Source organism: Bombyx mori, chromosome 5 (genome assembly GCF_030269925.1).
Source record: "Bombyx mori chromosome 5, ASM3026992v2".
In the NCBI taxonomy this organism is placed as follows: Eukaryota; Metazoa; Arthropoda; class Insecta; order Lepidoptera; family Bombycidae; genus Bombyx; species Bombyx mori.
Genome location: NC_085111.1, coordinates 4,839,017 through 4,860,195, shown reverse-complemented (window position 1 = coordinate 4,860,195; position 21,179 = coordinate 4,839,017). Strand labels below are relative to the sequence as shown.

Below are 21,179 nucleotides of genomic sequence, written 5' to 3'. Positions count from 1 at the left end.
CTGTTATTTTGCAAGAAGACGGTACTAAATAAATAACAAATATTCTGCTTGTCCAATAAAGTCGAGAAAGTAAAAATGAGGTGTGAACATTTTTTCGTCAGTTAAAACATACTGCAATCGAAAGTTAATATTATTGAAGAATGTATTTTCTCTCTTTTTTAAACTTCACATACTAATCTATGATAATCTATGCTTCTCCAAAATATGGCTGTTTTTTTTTCTACATCTGACAACATTTAACATGGCCGCATGTTGAACAAAACGATTTTCTTTACTGTTTGCCAAAATAAAATAGGAGGGGCATAAAAACAAGAGCGGATTGATGATAGTTTTATAACTGTGGAAATAAAAACTGTTAAATATTGAATTTAGGTAAGGGCCGTCACGATGTACTTTTGTAATTGACTTGGTTTATTTACGGTGTTTTGGTTGACCGCGATATTTATAGTTTGTGTTGTGTCGGTGGCAGTGGAAGATGATGCATCACCCAAACATGCATCATCAGCCGATGTCAGGGCACCCGCCGCAGCACATGCCTGGACACCAAGCGATGCCCGCACACCATCAGATGCCGCCCCATCAGTTACACCGGGAGAACAGGCACGTAACGTTAACTAGGTAACTTCAGCTTTTTATTATTTTGTTTGCAAACCGTAAGTTAACTAACCATTTTAAAATAGTAAGACTTAGGCAGTACTAACAGTAGTACTTTCATTTAAATTAGGGTTTCATTAGTGTTTCATAGTTTCATTTTAGGCATGGTTCATTATTTAGATGTTAATTTACTAGCCTGTGTTTGGTTTGACTTCATTTAATCATGTTCTGATTAGACTTCACACGTAAATTGTTTTATTATGGTTATATTTATTTAAAACTAATTACTATTTTACTATTTTTAGTTATTATTTAAACTATTTTCATCCTCAAAAGTTTAGTTTATTAGTTTGGTTTATAATATTCTTAACATCATTCAATGTATACAAAATAAATAAGTAAAGTTGTGAAATATTAAAATAATAGAAGTAAATATTAAAATTTCAAATTTCATAAAACTGATTCAGATGTTTATGATTTATGATTTATGTTCTGACCAATTCTTGCTGTTAAGTGTCATCATTAAACTTACAAATTTTTTATTTACATTTATAGTATGTTCTTTGATTTATATAATTCACGAACATGATTAAAAACTACATTCATGGGTTAAGCTCATGTTCATAACTTTCAATGTGTTAAATACTTTACAGGTGTAATAATCATGTATAACCATAATGTCATTAGACAATATTTGTGTTTTGTGAACTCAATATGTTTAATCTTTAAAAACAAATCATTATTATGTACATTCATTTTTTGGGCTGTATTAAAGTATTCCTTACCTTTAAACAATGTCACTGACACTTTCTACATTTAGACAACAAATTACAGTATCGGTCATGGATATTTTTATTTTAACATTTAGATGAAATTTTTCATTCAATCAAATTTTGAGCCTACTTATTTTCAAATATAGTATTTTCTTGTTTTTTTAAGTCATAGACATAACAATTAAAGCACGAACACTAACCAGTTCAGTATTTGAAATGTCACAAATGAAACAATGACAATAAAATATGTGAGAGTAAACCATAAAAGTAATTTTAGGTAAATGAAGGTCGTGTCCTTGAAACTTGACTGTGGCCTGTCTCGTGAGCTGTTTCCACCTCGTCTGGTCCTCAGCTTCTCATTGGGCGGTTATGACTGCCCACCCACTTAAGGAGGTTATTCGGTCACACTAGCCGTTCGGATTGTTGATAATCCCATTGTCACTGATCATTTGGAACCTCCGAGTCTGCGGAGGGACTTTGGTTTCCCTTGTATTTTGTACCGTATATTCCATGGGGAGGTGCTCTGAGGAATTGTTTGATATGATTCCTTCGTCTCGTTTTTACCGTCGCACTGCCCGCCACCGGAGTAGAGTTCATCCGCACTACCTGGAGCCACTGCGTTCACCCACAGTGCGTTTCCAGAAATCTTTTTTGCTATTTACCATACGGCCTTGGAATGAACTCCCCTCCACGATGCTTCGCGAGCGCTACGACATGGCTCTGCGCCTGGCATTGCTGAAGTCCATGAGCGACGGTAACCACCCACCATCAAGGGAGCCGTATGCAATAGGCAATAAAAAAAAATTAAAAAAAAAATCATTCTACTTTACCCATCACAATCACTTTGTCTAAGTTATCCGACTGTCGGCGGGCAATGTGATCGAAGTAGCTGAGGATTCTCTGGTAGCAAATGGTTTCTCGCCTGACTCGAATGCTGACTCGGAATCTGATTTAGAATAGATTTATTTGTCCTCTTAGCCGTCCACGGAATTCGGAGCATTCGTATTCCAGCACCACGTTTCAAACGCGTCTATTTTCTTGCGCTCTGATGCCCTAATTGTTCAGGACTCCACCGTAGAGAAAGATTGAAAAAACTAGGGTTCGAACGAGTCTCATTTTCGTGACGTTGAAGATTTTGCGATTTTGACGTATTCGTTTGAGCTTTGTCATCGCTGTTTGGGACATCTGCGTCCTCTTCCTGATTTCACCTTCTTTTTAATTTTAATTATAGGTTCCAAATAACATTACATCAGATTTTATCCAAAAGTAGTAATATTCTTGTGAATGATAAAAGGTTGAACTAGTGAGTGTCTCTTCGGCAGTGATTAATGTAGTTTTAATTTCTGCAGTCACCTTATATTCATTCAGTACAATTTTTTGTGTTTTATAATCCATTTGATACACGTATTTCCATTTAATTATCCTTTGTATCAAAAAAAAGCTGCTGGGATATATGTGTAAAACTTAAGAATTTAAAGTTGCCCAAAATTCTTATTATTAAGTTCTTTTATTAATGTTTGGAAATCTAATCCAGCTAAAATAAAAAATCATATAATTTGCATTTATAGGTATATGTTGCATTTTTAGTTAAATAGACTTCATGAACTGCATATTGGTTATCAAGTTTAATTTACTGGAATATAATAGTTGCTATTAAAATAAACTTATAATATTAAAATGTCTCCTCTAATTCAATGGAAACTTTTCGAATTTATTACATTAAACTTTCGTGTAAGAATTTTTGAGCAAGAGACTATATATTATATCGTTTCTCTGTGTGGTTTAAATGTATACCATACAAGCCACACGATAACAGTGTAATAATATTACTTGGCTTCTCAAACTTTGACACTCTTTAATATAATAACTCTGTTTTACATTCATCCATTGAGTGTAGACGCTTTCATATGCAAATTATGTGTAATTTGTTGATACGCCGAGGGTCTTTTGCGGCACTCTTTGTCACTTAAACAGGTCACGAATGAATCGGACAAAAGGAACATATGACGATGTCTCTATTGACCAGCGGAGCCAGTTCGAAAGCCAGGACCTTTCTTCACGAAAAGTAATATTTCACGTCAATTGAACGGCGGGCAGTTGCAATAACACTGTCACAGTGTGTACGACTGATCACACGAAAGGTGTCCAGTGTCCCCGCTTCCTTGCACTAAAACTTTGCTCTTTATCTTTCGTTTGCGTGGAATCTCGAAGTGATAACTTGAATCTAGTGACAAACGTTGAGATATCTTGAGATTTACTAATAAACGTAATGGTAAACGAATTTTATTGTGTTTGTGTGTAAAGGGTACCGCTGGGTCCATCCCAGGCGGGCGGAGGGATGGGCGGGCATGGGCAGGCAATGGGCGGCATGGGCAGCATGGGAGTACCTCCACACCACGGACCTTCACAGAGACCTCCGCATCCGATCAGACCTATGCCACATCATCCACCAGGCCAACATCACAATGTACCACCGGTAGTGTATATTCATTTGTATAATATTATTCACTCCTACTACGTTTGTCGGTAAGTTTTGTCTTGATCTTGAAAAATATACATTTGTAATAATTTTAGCAGGCTGTTTAAAAAAGTTTAATATTGTGGATTTACGTAGGTATCAAATAGCGATATTCCATTCCGATTATTTGTTTCTATAATAAGGGTTTTTAATAAAATCCTTAGTTTGGTGGAGAGTTGTCCTACACTAACTGAATCATAGTGGTTAAGAAATAGTGGCATAAGAAGTAGGTTATTACTGGGACCATGAATAGATTAGTACGCATGTTCACTTCTATAACACTAGTTTTTGGGAAAGTAACAAAGAATCTTCTCTTGAACTATACCTATAAGAATTTACTAGTAGTGAATTCGAAATCATTTTAAGTAATTCCAAATTCATTAACTATCACGCCTGGACCGTTAGAAGTAATTCACGGGAATCCGGTAATAAATTCAAGTAATTCAGCAATTTTTGCTGTGTATGGATCAACGCCATATTCTGTGATCCGGAGCAAAACAAACACCAAGAATAAGGCACTCTTGCAACAAGAATATAGTTGAGCAACTGTATCATATACACGTGCAATTAAAACTTCTCGGTTCGATTTCATCTTTTTTAAATTTGTTATGACCACATCTGGCAATTCCCCTAGAATTTTGACGACATTTAGCAACTACGGCGATGCTACGAGACGGCCTCTATCTAGATTTAATGCTGGTTTTAATCTGGCATCAAATTGAATACCAATAAAACTACGTGTGCTAACAGCTGGTACATAATATAGCATTATTTTTGTTATAACGAGATATTATTTTTTGCTACTAATACTTTGTATTCACATTGGAAGAGATCTTATACAAAACACAAATGATCCCTTCACTGTTTTACCGAACCACATAGTATTGAGTCGATTTTTAGTGGGAGTAGGTCTTTCTTTTTCCAGTATACATATTTGCTTAGGAGAAAAGCATAGATCGTGTTGCTGAATGTAAATAATTTTTTCATCGCATTATTTGGTTGTCGACAGCGACTTCGTCGTCCGTATATGGGCGGCGGGTACGGTCCGGGCGGGGTGGTACCTCCCCCCTTCCAGCACCATCATCCGCCAACGCAGCCCGCCCAACAAACTCAGAACGCACCGCCACGTCACACTGGTGAGTAAAACTAAGCTCTCACAAATATTGTCGTCTTGGTATCAATGCCTTGACGTCATAATCTATACTAATATATAAATCTACAGTGGTTTTTACGGATGTTCCGTTATAACTACTGAACCATGCATCCGATTGACTTGAAACTTGGTATCCATGTAGAAACTACATGTACTTAATGAATAGGCTAATATTTATAATAGTGTTGGACTCCCTAATAATAATGACAATAAATAATAATGTTTATTTGAAATGCCCAGCGAAGCGGGCGAGTACGGCTAGTATTTGAATAAAAGGTTACGAAGCACAACTCTCATACATTAATATTACTTAAAACGTATTTTGATTCCCCGTTAATTCGATTGATCTTGTGTAGATACGTACATATTATTGCAAATATTAAAAGTAATCGTAATAGTAGAAATATGTTTTTCCGTTTTAACCCTTTCGCTACGGCAGGCCTCGCTTCAAAGTGTTTCGCAAGAAAGGGAGCGCTAAATGTGCGCACATCACCTTTCGCGTTGTTTTCCCTACCTATTCGCTGGTAGCCTAAGAGGCTATTTCAGTTAAGTCCGGACGGGTAGGTGAGTTCACGGGCTCAACCTGAGAGAATTTGCTAACACTAGCCCTAGCAAGAGCCGTGCTTCACAGAATCTACCATCGGATCGGAATTGCGACCCACAGAAGATCCGGCGAGATACTCAGTGGGCTGTGTCTATGGGTTAGTTCGCTAGTCGAACTCTTCGTCGTATTTTTTCGGCGTTATTTTTCAACCGGTGACTATAGTCACCCATCGTATATAGACGACCTTTGTGACGGGTGACTAGTCACCCATAGTAGCGAAAGGGTTAACAATTTCAATATTAATGGTTTTGTAATATGTGATTAATTTAATATATTAGGTCGGGACAGGCTATCGTCTCCCCCACTTTTTTCTTCGAACTCGAAGCTCATGCAAGATTTAGATGGACAATGCATAAATTATCACAAAGATATAGGTACATACTGTAATTTGACACTTGATTTTATAGCTGTTGTTTTGTACAAAAAGAAAATACATTTGTTTTTTAATTCGTTTTTTTAGTTAAAATTAAATTAGAACATGCGTAGATAGTGGATCGTATACTTTATTAGTTTTTATTGTTCTTAATTGAATATGCAATTTCGAAAAGGGCACATCTCTGAAAATTTAAAATGTTCAGGAAATGAAAAAAAAAACTGATTATTTTCTAAAGCAGTGTGAAATTTAAAATATTAACTTTTGAGATATATTTTAGTGTTAATTAGCAATTGAAAATTACTGGAATTATTATAAAATGGGTGTAGGTAAGCCTCAAAAATACATGTATATGAAAAAACGTATTTGACAAAATATGCGACATGTGTCCTTTTCGAAATTGCATATTCAATTAGATTTTAAGTTTTTATAGATATAATAGTTGTTTTAGTAGCTTGCTTGATATTTACTTTAAGAAATCTCAGTAATGTATGTATGTATGTATCACTTCATAGTTACTGTTTTTAGAATTATTAGCATGTGCCTAATATGATGGATAGACAAGCTAATGTGACAGAGTACATACTTTCTATAGTAAAAAGTCTATAGACCGCTAATGCTCAACATCACGACAGAGTACATGCTTTCTACAGTAAAAGTCTATAGACCGCTAATGCTCAAAATCACGACAGAGTACATGCTTTCTATAGTAAAAGTCTATAGACCGCTAATGCTCAAAATAATATCTCAGTATAAAGACGTTTGAAAAATAAAAGCCGTAATTGCAAAGTTGCAGCAGGGTCGGTATCAGCGGGTCCGGTATCCGGCAGCGCGGCCGTGCCCGAGGCGAGTGCAAACGTGGGCGCGGCGCTGAGCGCGGGCGGCGCGGACTGCGCACCGGCGGCGGGCGACGGCGAGGCGCGTGCTCCCGCCGCCGCGGCCAACAGTAAAGAGAAGACTCCCATGTGCCTGGTCAACGAACTGGCCAGGTACAATAAGGTCAGCCCGTTTCACTTCTTATTCGCTGTCCCACCATCGCGGCCCGTCTAGTGTTAAATGATTACCAGAGTCCATAAACATTTTTGTTGGTACATTTTTTCCTTATTAGGAAAGGCAAGGGGATCTAAGCCCATACAGCCTTGTCTGTTCTATATAGTCCATAGACATAACAATGCGAATTCAGCCACCTACCTTGAGACTTGATGTCTGTTATCTCAATTATATAGTAATAACGTAAATTTTTGGCGGTTTCTATTTTTATTACACAGTATTGTTCCTTCATCGTGGTAGACATTTGTGAACATGTATCAAATATGTATTTCATTAGAAGTATTTGGTTAGCAGGATTTGAACATGGGCATTTAAGTGAAGACACTTGAAAAGACGTCGTTCCATAATCGATAAACTATAATCACCTTATATAACCAACATGTCAAAAGCCACAAAATGGCGTCAAACAAATTTAGGAACCCTATTCGTAGATTGAAGACACTGATCCAATTGTTCTATGTTAAGGAACTATTGGTTGAACTAAGGTTGGAATTTAATTTAAAATCAACACTGCTTAGGCAATTTTACTATGTCCAAAGAATTTCGACTTTGTTAATGCAGCTTAAAGCCGTACCTAATAGAAAAAAAAAATCACAGATTCATAATGTATTATTAAAATATTATTTTGGCCGTGACAAAACGTCAAAAGCATAGAGAAATAAAAAGTAAGTTGGGTTTTTATTTACAGATAAAACACCAATACCGCCTCACATCAGAAACAGGACCGGCCCACAAAAAAGTATTCACAGTAACACTTCGCTTGGGTGAAGCTGAAGAATATACAGCTGAGGTACATTTTTAAATTTTACACAAACTAACTTTATATTTTTCATTGTTCTAATGCCGGCCACTCACATGCGTGCGAACATTTGTACATTGTACGAATGTTCGCGCGCATGTGAAGGGCCGTCAGACATTCATTCGCAAACTTAGCGGCTGTGCAAATGGGTTCGGTATTCAATTTGCGAACCCGTTTGCGCTTCCTCCTACACTTGTTTACGAATGTCTCACGAATTTTTCTTCTTTTTTAATTCGTCAATAGAACATTGAAGAGAAAAAGAGTTTTTAATTCTTTCCTAAGATTAACGGCCATTCTGTTGTTATTGGATTTCTTTTGAGGGTCCCATACGGTCGATTCATTTTGCAGGAGTTCAATGAACTCCATCACCTTGTGTTGTTCCAATCCATGATGAAGCTACACAATTGACGTCACGGACTATGAAAATGGCGAACCGTCCGTTACCTTCGCAATCATGAGCGCAACTGGTCACACGAATAAGTGGGAAACATTTTTAACGATCTGTTTACGGGAACTACGAACGAACGAGATTTCAATACTGTGTTAAACACGTCTATAATAAATAAGAGCATCTATGTAGTAGGATGTCTCAGTCCTGCATTTTAATGGCGGTGATGTCAAAGACTACAATGTGCGACCTTTTTTTATTATATGACAATTTTTTAATATTCGTATGTGCGATGTTGTTCAGGGCTCGTCCATAAAGCGCGCACAGCACGCGGCGGCGGGCGCGGCGCTGGCGGGCACCGCCTACCCCCCACCCCCGCCCCGACCCGCGCCGCCCCTCACCGCACTGCATCATCATCACAGGAATTCTGGTAAGTAGCACGAGTTGTATATACAGTCAAACCTGGATAAGCGAGAGTTCAAGGGAGCACAATCTCATTCTCGCTTAAAGAGGTTTCTCACTAACCCGAGTTTCTCGCTAATGCTCCCTCTGAATATCATTTCGCGATTTTCCGGATTCAAACGCATTCACTATTTTAAGTTTATCACTTAATGACAGTACTTTAATTTTCCGTTTTGACATGATGCAGAACAGAATTTCCCTTCACAATTGATTAACGATAAACTGAGTAAGTCCAACAAACAGGACGGTACACAGGAACACGTGTCCATTCGAAAAGAATGCGATAAAATAACAACGTTATTTAGTTCTACGAAATAGAATAGGTTCAATATTGACGAGAAAACAATACAAAAACAATGTAGGAAGTTCCACAAAAGTTAAGAATGAGTCATAAAATAGCAGATGCTAAATTTGTAATTTGTTTTGTCATTTGTTTCTCCTAAATAATATTAATAAATAAAGCTTGACTGTCGCTTATAGAGGTATAGATAAGTAGCAGTCTCACTTACGGAGGTCCATGAGGGAAAAACGACTCTCTCTTACAGAGGTTTCTGTTTCTCGCTAATAGAGGTTTTTGGAGCTTAAAATGACGGGTCCTGGCTATTACTCTCACTTATAGAGTTTTCTCACTTATCCAGTTCTCACTTACCCAGGTTTGACTGTATATTGTTTGAGTTTGATTAAAACAAGAGTTTTTTTCTTATATAAAAAATATTTACCTGATAATATATTAAATTTAACATCTTATTAGACAGAATCTTAAAAAATCAACATAAGTTGTTAATTAAGAAACGTGTAAAAAAAATATTTCTTTTGTCCTTAATTTAAATATTTTTTTATTCATAGAGTTGAATTATATTAAGTGCAAATTAATGTTAATAAAAAGATTATTCTGATCAATCAGAATAATTTACATCAGAGAATAAAAACAGGCTAGTGAAGTAATGTGTTGACTTCAGGTACGGTCATGCCGACGGTGGAGCTGAACGCGTTGGCGATGAAGTTGTGCCAGCCCGCCATATACACGTCGCTGCCGGCCGTGGCGGGGTGCGGGCGGGGCGCGCGGGGCCGCGGGTACGGCGGCGGCGTGTTCGCGCGCGTGCTGCCGGCGCTCGTGTACCGCGTGCGCGTGGACGTGGGCGGCCGCGCCTGGCTGGGCGAGGGCGCCACGCCGCAAGCCGCGCGACACGACGCGGCGGCGCGCGCGCTGCACGACCTGCGCCCGCACCCCGCGCCCGCCGCCGCCGCGCTCGCGCCGCACGATACCAACGCCGCTACAGACGAAAACGGTATCCTAATTTTTTTTATTGTAAAACTGTATGTAACAAAGGTCGTTCGACAGTGGCTTATATAACTGATCATAAACTCCGTGTTATTGGGTCTGTGTGTTCCAACATCATTGAAAAACAGCTGTTACGCTTAAATTTTTTCCATTTTTTTTGTTTAAATGATGAGTTTAAAATCGAGAAATAATCATTATAACTGATAACGAATTCGGGAACTATAGAGAAAACTTAGTGCTACTAATTTACGTTGCTCTCCGATTTGTTTATTTAAAATACGTAGAAGCGCACTTATTATTTACACTTTATCTTTTCATAATCATATAATTCATATTAATCAACTTAAAATCGATTTAGAATTTGCAAATTAAAATACCATACATCACATTAAATTATGACAAGTCACGGATAATATATCAACTAATTAATATTAATTGCTGGCTTTAGAACCGAAACACATTGCTGTATGGTAGGGAAATATATTTTGCACTTACAACTGATAACAACAATTTCAAACACTTGCCTACTTTTTTAATTGTGCACTGATTAAGTTACATGAATTAAATTAAAAAAAACCTCACTTTACGTCAATCGCATTATTTTTGGAAATATAAATCAAAAATATATAAATTAAATTTCAGGGGAAGGAGGTGATTTATTGAATTCTGAAGTGAAGTCTCCGGTGTCACTTGTACATGAGATTGCTTTGAAACGAAATCTCACTGTTGATTTTGCTGTCAAATCTGAGCGCGGACCTCCACATATGAGGGTGAGATTGGATTTACTATAATTTTTTCTTGAGTTCTCAATCACAACCTCTACTTATTTTTATATCTAAATATATTTTCTCCTAAAAGTGGTCGCAAGCGTGTCCATAATACACAAGTTATATTGACCATGTGACCTTTATCTATACTAATATATAAATCTACAGTGGTTTTTACGAATGTTCCGTTATAACTACTGAACCATGCATCCGATTGACTTGAAATTTGGTATCTATGTAGAAAATACATGTAATTAATGGATAGGCTAATATTTATATGAGTGTTGGACTCCCTACACCAGTTGCGGGGGTGTTAATTATGAGAATCTTTGTAGGGCTGAGAAATAATAATATTAATTTTAAATGCCCAGCGATGCGGACGGTTACAGCTAGTAATTTATAATACCAACTACATACAACAACCAATTACGCAATAGTTGTATTGAAATTGCTGGTCACACACACACAGGTATTCGTGACGACATGCACGGTGGGCGAGATAGAGACGGAGGGCGAGGGCAACGGCAAGAAGGTGTCGAAGCGTCGAGCGGCCGAGCGCATGCTGGAGGAGATGCGGCACCGCTGGCCGCTCGCCGCGCTGCGCCCGCGCCCGCCCGAGCGCCGCCGCCCGCACCCCGCCAAGAAGAAGCCGCGCAATCTAATCAAGGTTACTCACTTTTTTTTAATAATCTTATTGCTTACTACTGAAACTCAAGCACATTTCGTTGTGACTACCCCGAAATTTATAAAAATAAATAATAGTTTTTTACACGCCTTTTTTTACAAAAAAATCATTTTTTCTAACACTATTTTTAATTCAAATTTATTAAAATTTATATTCTATTCTTTAGTTAGATTTTCTATAAAAGCGTATTTTTTTAGTTTTTTTAAACTATTATTTGTTTTTCATGTTTAAATTTTTTCAATTTTTTTAAAATATTCAATTGTCATCGGTCCTTAATAAGTATACCAAATTTCGAATGAATTTGACGTTTTGAAGGGGCTCACAATCGTGTTCAAAGATTCCGTTACATACTAACATACATACGTCTGAAGCTAATAAAAGCATATTAAAAATATATAATATATTACATTGCTTCCCTCAAATGAAGTTTCAGTTATGTATCAGACAGTAGAAAATACATGCTCTTGGGATGTGGAGTTACTGCTTTTTTGTATGACTATCATAGATAAAACCTCAAAACTCCGCGGTACACCTACATCTAAAGCTACTTCTCGGCGCCATCTTTATTAGACCAGTAACATATCGATGTAGAAACTCAATCAACTGAGGGAACGATTGATGGAGAAAGAGGCTAGTTAGTGTTCACGACACCTCGTACACTCACACCGTAAATTATCTATTAAAATAAAAAATAATTAGAATCGAGCCAGACTTGTCGTAATTGTTTTGACACATAAGTAAATCGTCAAGGCTTCAATTACTCGTGTGTCAATATTTTTTTTGATAAAATAAAGTAAGTAAAACACGACATATAAAGTAGTAGTAGTGTTTGTATAGTAGTTAAGACATGTTCCACGTGTTGTTGCAGGAGGGCAGCGTGTGCAGCGGGTCCGGCGGCGGCAGCCCGGGCGGCGACAACCCCATCTCCCGGCTGGCGGTGGTGCGGCACGCGGCCCGCGCGCGCTCGCCGCACTACGCCGTGCTGGAGGAGCGCGGCGCCGCGCGACGCCGCGAGTTCCTCGTGCGCTGCGACGCGCCGCCGCACTCCGCCACCGGCCGGGGACCCAACAAGAAGACCGCCAAGCGACGCGCCGCGCACAGTAATTACGACACCCTTATTCTTATATTTAGATACTAGCGACCCGCCCTCGCTTCGCTTCGGAAACTGTAATTTATTATTGAATAGTTGAATCCCGCGATGATACCCGCGGTTATTGACGTTTCGCGGGTGACGCCACGGGGCGAAGCTAGTCAAAAAAAAGTAGCCTAAGCCTAAGTAACTCCTTATATCATCAGCTACCTGTCACTGAAAGTCCCGTCAAAATTGGTCCAGTCGTTCCAGAGATTAGCTGGAACAAACAGACAGACAGACAAAAATTGTAAAAAAAGTTATTTTGGCTTATGTATTGTATATAAATGTAGTAAAAAGCGGTTATTTCAATATTACAAACAGAAACTCCAGTTTTATTTATATGTATAGACAACCAGTACAGTAGTACACCGTGAAGTATTTGCTGATTCGTGATTGACGAGTCTACTACAACTTTTAATTTAAAGTCAATCTGTTATAAATAACTAAAAACACTAAACGTTTTTTATTATTTCAAGCAAAACTCAACTATGACTAATCGTGTACAATCCATGGTTGAGTTGCCGTTTATTTTGGTCCTAAATGAAAAGTGCACTCATGAGCCGTCAATCTTTTTTACTGGTTGGTAGACGTATTGTCAGCCCGTACGCGACGCAATCATGCGTTTCAGTTTGAAGAGTGGGGCAGCTGCTGTACAATAAAATTAAAATTTCAACCTCAAAGTGTGTCCTATAATCATCATTTGACACCAGGTGGTCCTCGAGCTCATCTGCAGACCTAAATTATAAAAAAATGCTCACACTTATCATCAAAACAATTATAAATACAAAGCAATGACATTTTCAGATGTACTTTTAGCAATGGAAATGATAACAAACGGCTCGACTGGCAACACAGCCACAGTCAACGGCTCCGAGCTCAGCACCAGCGCCTCTAGCGATGGAAGTAAATCTAATGGAACCGATAGCAAAAACAAGGTGAGGTGCTACTCATGCCATTGAAATTAGTTTTGATTCTGGATTCAACGAAACAAGGGATTTCATATCAATGGATTTTATATGCAAGTTGTTTACCTTGAAGTTTTATTGTTGATTTTTTGGCTTTCAATATTGGAGCATAGCGACCGGTTTTTAAATCTTGAGTATCACCCAGGTACAATAAACGTGTAATAATTTATACTAGTGGCCCAGCAGTAGTCGAGATTCGACTATAATTAATTAAAATTATAAGCTTAAACATTATTATGGTTCTATTGTCAAACACTATTTATATTTCGATAATATAATCTCGTGTTCGCCAAAACTACACTATAGATCAATAATATTAAAGGCAAACAATATTAATCTATTATCAAATTTGACCACAGAGTTTAAACAATAACAAAAATTTCCCAATTGACAGTAAATAAAGAGTATATTTTTATGTATGTGTTGTATCAAATTCATGGTAGTGTGTGTGTAATGTTTTCTTTCTTGATTTAAAGTATCTATTATGCATTATTTAAAAAAAAATATTAGCATTGTGCACTTCTCTATATTCTCTATAAGTGTGGAAAATATTAAACTCCTCCGTCCGCGCAATTTTCGTAAAAAGAGATACAAAGTTTTTGCTATAGATATCACATTTAGTTCGCTTTTAAGAGTACAGAAATATGTTTCAGGTTAGCGATATAGCGGCCAGTGAGACCCGACAGCCGGTTCCGGGCGTGCTACTCATGGATTACCAACAACGAGGAGGAACCCCACAAACACAAACGACTAACGGTAAGAACAAACGCGGTAGGCGAAGTTGTTTCCTTAAACTAAATAGCACAATTAAAACAAAATGAGTTATCAATCTCATGCACCATTAACTAATTTGTTAATCGCATATGAGCCTTAAAATTGTGTTATTAATGGCAACCAATTTTTATAAAACGAAACGCAAAAATTAGTTAACCAGGTTCAATTGATACGCCACAGAAAACAGTTCAGCTGATAAGATTAGCGTGCACAGAACAAACATACCTGCCCTGCCTATTTCTGTCTTGAAGCAGTAATGCGTTTCGGTTTGAAGGACGGGGCAGCCGTTGTAACTATGCTGAGACCTTGGAACTTGTATATCAAGGAGGGTGGTGCATTTACGTTGTAGATGTTTATGGGTTCCAATAACCACTTAACACCAGGTGGGCTGTGAACTCGTCCACCTATCTAAGCAATAAAAAAAAACATACACCGAAAACTTTTCTTAGGTTTGCTTTAGTTAATGTGTGTGAATAATTTTATTTTACAGGTGTCACCGATACAGTTACAAATAGCACTAGTAATTCCACTCCAGCTGTGAGCAATAACAGTACCACGACTTCGCCGGGGACGACGCCCGGAGCCAAAGATCAGCTCATGTATCTCTCGCAGCTCCTCGGATTTACAGTGCAGTTTTCAGATTTTCCTAAGGTAATCTTGTTTAAACTTAGCGGTTGATTTATACTAAAAGTGTAACGGTAAAAATTCTTGGTCCCTGTATATGTACTGATGACTGACACAAAAAAATAGAGGTCTATTAATTAACTGGTACTGTCACGAATAATACAACGTTAGACTTTATATCCAGAAAGGTAGGATCTAACGTCGGCGTCGACTTGCCAGCGTTGATTTCCTAAATCTGTATAAAGTAGTGGAAGCTTTGTATCGTCTTATACCCATAGACAGCCCACTGAGTTTCTCGCCGAATCTTCTCAGTGGGTCGAGTTTCCGATCCGGTGGTAGATTCTGCAAAGCACGGCTCTTGCTAGGGTTCGTGTCAGCAACAACGTTAGGTTTGAGCCCCGTGAGCTCATCTACTAATAAGGGTTACGCTGAAATAGCCTCTCAAGGCTCTCAGCTTAGGTAGAAAAAAAAAGCATGTGAAGGTATTACGTTTGTGATGTGCAGCGCAACCACGGGGAGTACCTGTCGCTGGTGTCGCTGTCGACCGAGCCGCCCGTGATGTGCCACGGCGGCGGCGCCTCCACCGCGCACTCGCACGAGCAGTGCGCCCGCGCCGCCCTGCGCGCGCTCGCGCTCATGGGGCTGGACGCGCCCGACCACGCCGCGTTAGTACTCTATACTCTATACCACTACTTTTGACATCAACTCTTCACACAATTTTGGGCGTTTCCTATAAAGTATAGATCCAAGCCATTAATTGAAAAAGAACATTAATTTTTTTGAAGTGAAAACTTCTTTAGAATCGTTGTGATTTCAAACCGGATGCAACGGAAAAAACGACAGGTAAGAGACACAAATACAAAAATGTGTAGGATAAATGAGACAGAAATATACATACTATTAAATACAGCGCCATCTGTGAGATTTTTTAATACTAACGTGTGTATGAAAGCTCTTGTAGTGAATTTTAATTTAGGATTATACGTGAAATTAAAATATCAATTCACAGAGGGCGCTACCTTACAAATTATTTACTAATGACAAAATTTTACATATACTTAAGATGTTTATGATAATTGTATTTTAATTTTGGAAGTTTTCACTTCTACTACGTGTGAATTGCACACATGTTTTTTTTATTTTTTTTTATTGCTTTGATGGGTGGACGATCTCACAGCCTACCAGGTGTTAAGTGGTTACTAGAGCCCATAGACATCTACAACATAAATGCGCCACTCACCTTGAGATAAAAATACTAAGATCTCAGTATAGCTACAACGGCTACTCCAGCGTTCAGACCGAAACACATTACTGCTTTACGGTAAAAATAGGCATGGTGGCGGTACCTACCCGCGTGGACTCACAAGAAGTCTTAGTAAAGCTATAAATTTGTCATTAATGATTATGTTCCTAAGTTACCATTAAATTTTAAATTAATTTCAAATAGGTTGCAAGTTGCCTACATCATATAAATATTTTATATCGCATGTTCTATTCGTAAAACGATTGTAAAACTATTTCCAGTGTTCCGAGTACTCCGAGCAAACCGAGCGTCGCCATCACAAACGGAATAACAGAGTGACGGTGTCTCCGCGCGGCGTGTAGTTGATTAGAAGACGCCATTCATTCTCTCTTATTTGGTTTTCTTTCAACTCGATGGCAATATGTAGTGTGTGTGTGTATGTGTGTGTTTGATTATGCGAGGACGTGTAGGGATCGTGACATGACACACGAGCGGTAACAATCGATATCTTTATGATGTAGCACACTGCCCCCTGATCTCGACTTCTTAAGTTTCAATCTTTATTTTCATTTTTTTTATGTATTTCAAAAAAGTTGTTTTTTGTATATTATAAATAACTGTCAATTTATGAAATATAATAGTTTTTATTTTACGATTTAGTTTACGATTCGGAATCTTTTAATCACAAAATAGTTTTAATTTTGTTTTTGGGACGATTATTTGAATTAATGTTTTTGACGTTTCAATCGTCTCTCACAGTCGTCGATTAGAATGATCAGATAAATTTATTGAATCTTGATCGGACATCAAGCCTGCCTACGATAAGGCGGGCGATAATTAAATTTAGAGTTTATTAATATTTATGATAGTTAGTGAAACACGCGACGCGTTCTGCGAAGTCGAACCGAGTGATAAAATTGAGATTGAGCAGCTCTCGGCGGCCACCGGCAGAATACTGAACGATTATTTATATTTATCTCGAGTTTATGCGAGTTTGTTTACGGAACATTCGGTGGTCTGCTGCAGTCTTGACGAACGCTAAAGTTACACCATGCGGCCATGGTGTCCCCTTAGTTTAGCTAATAGAAATAATCGCCGTAATCCTTGTAGTTTAGCAATAATGTTAAGTTCATTAGTCGTATTGTGCGAGTCTCTGTAATTCAGTATTTTGCCCCGCATCTCTGGTTTATATGTATAATAATTTAAGGACGAACTTGGGTACGGCGATTAGACCACATGGCCTCGGTTTTAAAATCACCACAGTTGTGCTTATTATAATATTTATTCGACCCTAGCCTTTGAAATGTTTAATTGTAGATCTACATTTATTCAGTCAGGCAGGCACCTTTGATAAAATATTAATATCGTAGTTGCTTACATTATTTAATAATTATGTAATTTTTGCATGAACCCTAATGAATATAGAATAGCAACTAACAAATAATCTACCATTCGATTAAAGGTATTATTTATGTATTTGTAATATAGGTAATGTGTTTTATATGGTTTATCGGATTCAGGATGATGTCATTGCGCCGTCGATCTAGATAATTTCACATCCTTTTTTGTTGATTGTACATTTCACTGTAACGGGTCTGACGTTTAATAAAATTCTTATAGTTATTAAGGACACAGCTCTCTGTCTTATGTGAAGAGAAAGCAGTATGTCTTTGTTCTAATTAAACATTTTAAATCGAGGCCATCGAAAGTATTTCTTAAAGTTTCAAGTTGCATAAACAACTGAGCGTTAAGAAATTGTTGATAAAACTATGTTATTGGTGATTGTAAAGCCGAAAAGTGTTTTTATTTATTTGTTTAAAATAACTAATACATATTTTATTATCGTATGGTAGGAGTGATTCCCAACCAAACTTGTGCTTTTAGCAATGTATATTAAGGACAAGAATAAAAGTTGAACACAAATCGATGTTTTATTTTGAAGATTATATGTCTCATAAATTCAAAATTTAACATGAATTGTTTTCGGAGGCCAAAATAGATGGAAAAGATTATTAAGTGAGATGAACCAGAAGCCGGTAATAGATCAACAGAGAAGCTTAGCTATTATATAGACAATAACCAAAAAGAAATTGAACTATTTATTTCCTATTTAAGGCCCTTTTCACCTTCCTCAGTTGCAGGTCACCACACTCAATAAATCAACAATTATTATTAAAACGTGTATTTAAGGCAGGTTGAATAAAATTTACACTTTAGAAAAACAATGTTTTATTTAATAAAAACAGCAGCATTACTTAACAAAATCACAATGTCTCAGTAGACCTCGAGGTAGTCAACGACACAGTGTTTCTGGTATATTTACATAATACTATGTGCATTCGTATGGATAATAATTTTGCTATGGCAACATTTATCATTTTACAAACTTCAGACCCAAAGCTTGCGTCATGAAACATAGGATATCAGTGTGTTCGTCAATCTGAAAAAAAAATAAAGTCCCCTTTAAACAGTTTAAAGCACAATTTACACATCTAATATATATAAATCACGTGTCAAGTTGTTTGTCCGCGATGGACTCCCTAAACTACTTAACCGATTTTTAATTAAATTGGCACACCGTGTGCAGTTTGATCCAACTTGAAAGATAGGATGGTTTTTATTTCGATTAATAGTTGCAATATTTATTCAAACAATCCTGTAAAATTAGTAAGTTGTGAGATTATAGTTTTAATGCGAGAAGACGATATGTATTATATTATCTATTCTTCTATATTTATAATATAATAGACATAATAGATATTATAATATAAAGTAACTATTAAAGAATACGTACAATTTTAGTGGTGGGTTTTCCGCCGCCGTGCCCCGCCTTGGTGTCGAACCTGGCGAGCAGCGGCGCGCGCTGCGCCGGCGAGCGCCCCGCCACGTGCTGCAGTTCGGCCACGAACTTCAGCGAGTGCAGCGGCACCACGCGGTCGTCGTGGTCCGCCGACAGTATCAGCGTCGCCGGGTATTCGGGCCGATCTAGCAATGTCAACTCTATTTCAGTACAAGACGATGGAAAATGCTGCAACAGGGGAAGTTGCCTTGAACGTTACGCGTGCAACAAAAACTCTTAGAAGTTATATAATATAATTATAAACACATCAAATAGTTTACTAGTTTTTTGTCTATAAAACTAAATTTACTTGAAAATGTATCAAAAAACAAATACGCCTCAAGGATAAAACGCCCAGCGTACTCGTCTGAGGTTGGAATCAGATAGGCACCATTTTTTGTAATGAAATTCGTACTTGACACATATTAACGAATGAACACCATGACGAAAGAACAACATCGTGCAACAAAATCAATCCCACAAAAAATATAATATCGATAATGAATCGGTTTGAAGAGAGCTAAATTGAGACTTCGATTGTCGCAAACTGAGTGACGTCCTTCCATTGGTTATGTCCACCTGGTAACCAGTTAACCTTTCATTTTAAAACAATGTTTTACTTATAGCATGACCTGGTTTCAACCTCTCAACTTACAAATGCACATTCAACATAGGCAATAACAACATGAACTCACTCTCGCTCGGCGGCTGAATGTTGTGTAAGGGCGAGTACTTCAGCAAGTACTCGAACTGGGTCTTATTGTCAGAGCTTCCGTAGTCAGACACCCAGGCGTGTCCTATCGTGAACTTCTGGAAGCGTAGCATGTCAAGAACTCTGCAGACACAACAAGAATGCGTTAGTACTGTATGATTGGTGGTGGTGTTACTGGTGGTAGGACCTCTTGTGAGTCCGCGCGGGTAGGTACCACCACTCCGCCTATTTCTGCCGCAGTAATGCGTTTCGGTTTGAAGGGTGGGGCAGCCGCTGTAACTATACTGAGACCTTAGAACTTATATCGTCTTCTCGCATTAAAATTGTATAAACTCAAAACTTACTAATTTTACAGGAGTGTTTTAAAGGTTTAAAATGTGATATTTTTAACACTTAATTTGTAACACTTAATCTTTTATTTTTTACCAGTTACATTATCTGTCTTTTAAAGTAAGATAAAATTATGTGTTAATTTTGTTAATAGTAGTCAAAACATAGATAAACTAAAAAAAAAACTAGAAGTAAACTACGCTCTTTTGACAGTATTTATGAGAAAAATACTGATGATACCAAATGATTCCGCATATTGACTCAATTTTGAAATATTTTAGGAAACTGTACACTTTTAATGCGAAAAGACGATATTAGTCAAGATGGTTGGCGCATTTACGTTGTAGATGTCTATGGGCTCCGGTAACCACTTCACACCAGCAATAAAAGCAATCACAGCAGGTTTCGTATAGACGTCTATGGGCTGTGAGTTCTTCCACCTATCTAAGCAATCACAGCATCAGGTCTCACAGCGGGTACTGTCAGCGACTCACCCGACCTGCACGACGGCGGCCCCGTAGAGGTCGGGGCGCTGGTTGATGCAGGCGGCGACGAGCAGGCCGCCGTTGGAGCCCCCCTGGATGGTGAGGAGGGCGGGGCGCGTGTACCGCTCCGACACCATGTACTCGGCCGCCGCCTGGAAGTCGTCGAACACGTTCTGCTTGTTCAGCAGCCGCCCCGCGTTGTGCCACCTCTCGCCGTATTCCCTGTTACATAAACAACTTGTTATCTATTTAGTTCTTATTGTTATTGTTGTACATTGCTTGCTCAGTTCTGCCGCGAAGCAGTAATGTATTTGAAGGGTAGAACGTGTTCTTTACATGATATATTCATTTGTTTTATACATCGGATACCAGCGTCTTCTTCAACTTCACTCCAGACCCAGTGAATCAATATATTGTTTTGAAATTACATTAAAATACTTATTTATGTATCTACAATCCGTTTATCTGGACTTTTTTTTATGAAACTTTGGCATTTTAATATCACGGTCGTTTATTTAAAGGGGACGAGTGGGAAGGGTGGAAAATATCCATATTATTACGACTGTTAGCCCCTAAATCACCTTATATAATAAAATATACAAAATAAACTCATTTACATGTACATTT

At 37.9% G+C, this 21,179-nt stretch overlaps 2 protein-coding genes across 2 annotated transcripts in view; one reads left to right on the top strand and one right to left on the bottom strand.

The window, feature by feature from the left end:
- Positions 1-210: 210 nt before the first annotated feature.
- Positions 211-18,109, top strand: LOC101740158 (double-stranded RNA-binding protein Staufen homolog 2). The gene is made up of 17 exons (XM_038011342.2): positions 211-372; positions 470-618; positions 3,672-3,843; positions 4,895-5,021; positions 5,921-6,016; positions 6,806-7,014; positions 7,754-7,855; positions 8,556-8,682; positions 9,674-10,003; positions 10,639-10,766; positions 11,233-11,430; positions 12,317-12,548; positions 13,385-13,515; positions 14,199-14,301; positions 14,810-14,970; positions 15,448-15,608; positions 16,468-18,109. Exons 2-17 carry the CDS (start codon positions 494-496, stop codon positions 16,523-16,525), a joined length of 2,460 nt encoding a protein of 819 aa, XP_037867270.2. The 5' UTR covers positions 211-372; positions 470-493; the 3' UTR covers positions 16,526-18,109.
- Positions 18,110-18,398: 289 nt separating this feature from the next.
- The window catches only part of LOC101740301 (prolyl endopeptidase), a 45,216-nt gene continuing 42,435 nt past the window's right edge, over positions 18,399-21,179 (bottom strand). The window contains exons 13-16 of the mRNA XM_038011349.2: positions 20,562-20,774; positions 19,721-19,860; positions 18,981-19,171; positions 18,399-18,626 (exon numbers count right to left, since the gene is read on the bottom strand). Of these exons, the coding sequence (XP_037867277.1) occupies positions 18,561-18,626; positions 18,981-19,171; positions 19,721-19,860; positions 20,562-20,774 (610 nt within the window). The 3' untranslated portion in view covers positions 18,399-18,560. The remainder of the gene's footprint in view (positions 18,627-18,980; positions 19,172-19,720; positions 19,861-20,561; positions 20,775-21,179) is intronic.

Excerpts from the sequence above, each read along its gene's own strand:
- LOC101740158 (XM_038011342.2), top strand. The coding sequence starts at position 494 with ATGCATCATCAGCCGATGTCAGGGCACCCGCCGCAGCACATGCCTGGA. Across the intron at positions 12,549-13,384 it reads CAAGCGACGCGCCGCGCACA|ATGTACTTTTAGCAATGGAA; the intron begins GTAATTACGACA and ends TGACATTTTCAG. Across the intron at positions 14,302-14,809 it reads ACAAACACAAACGACTAACG|GTGTCACCGATACAGTTACA; the intron begins GTAAGAACAAAC and ends TTTATTTTACAG.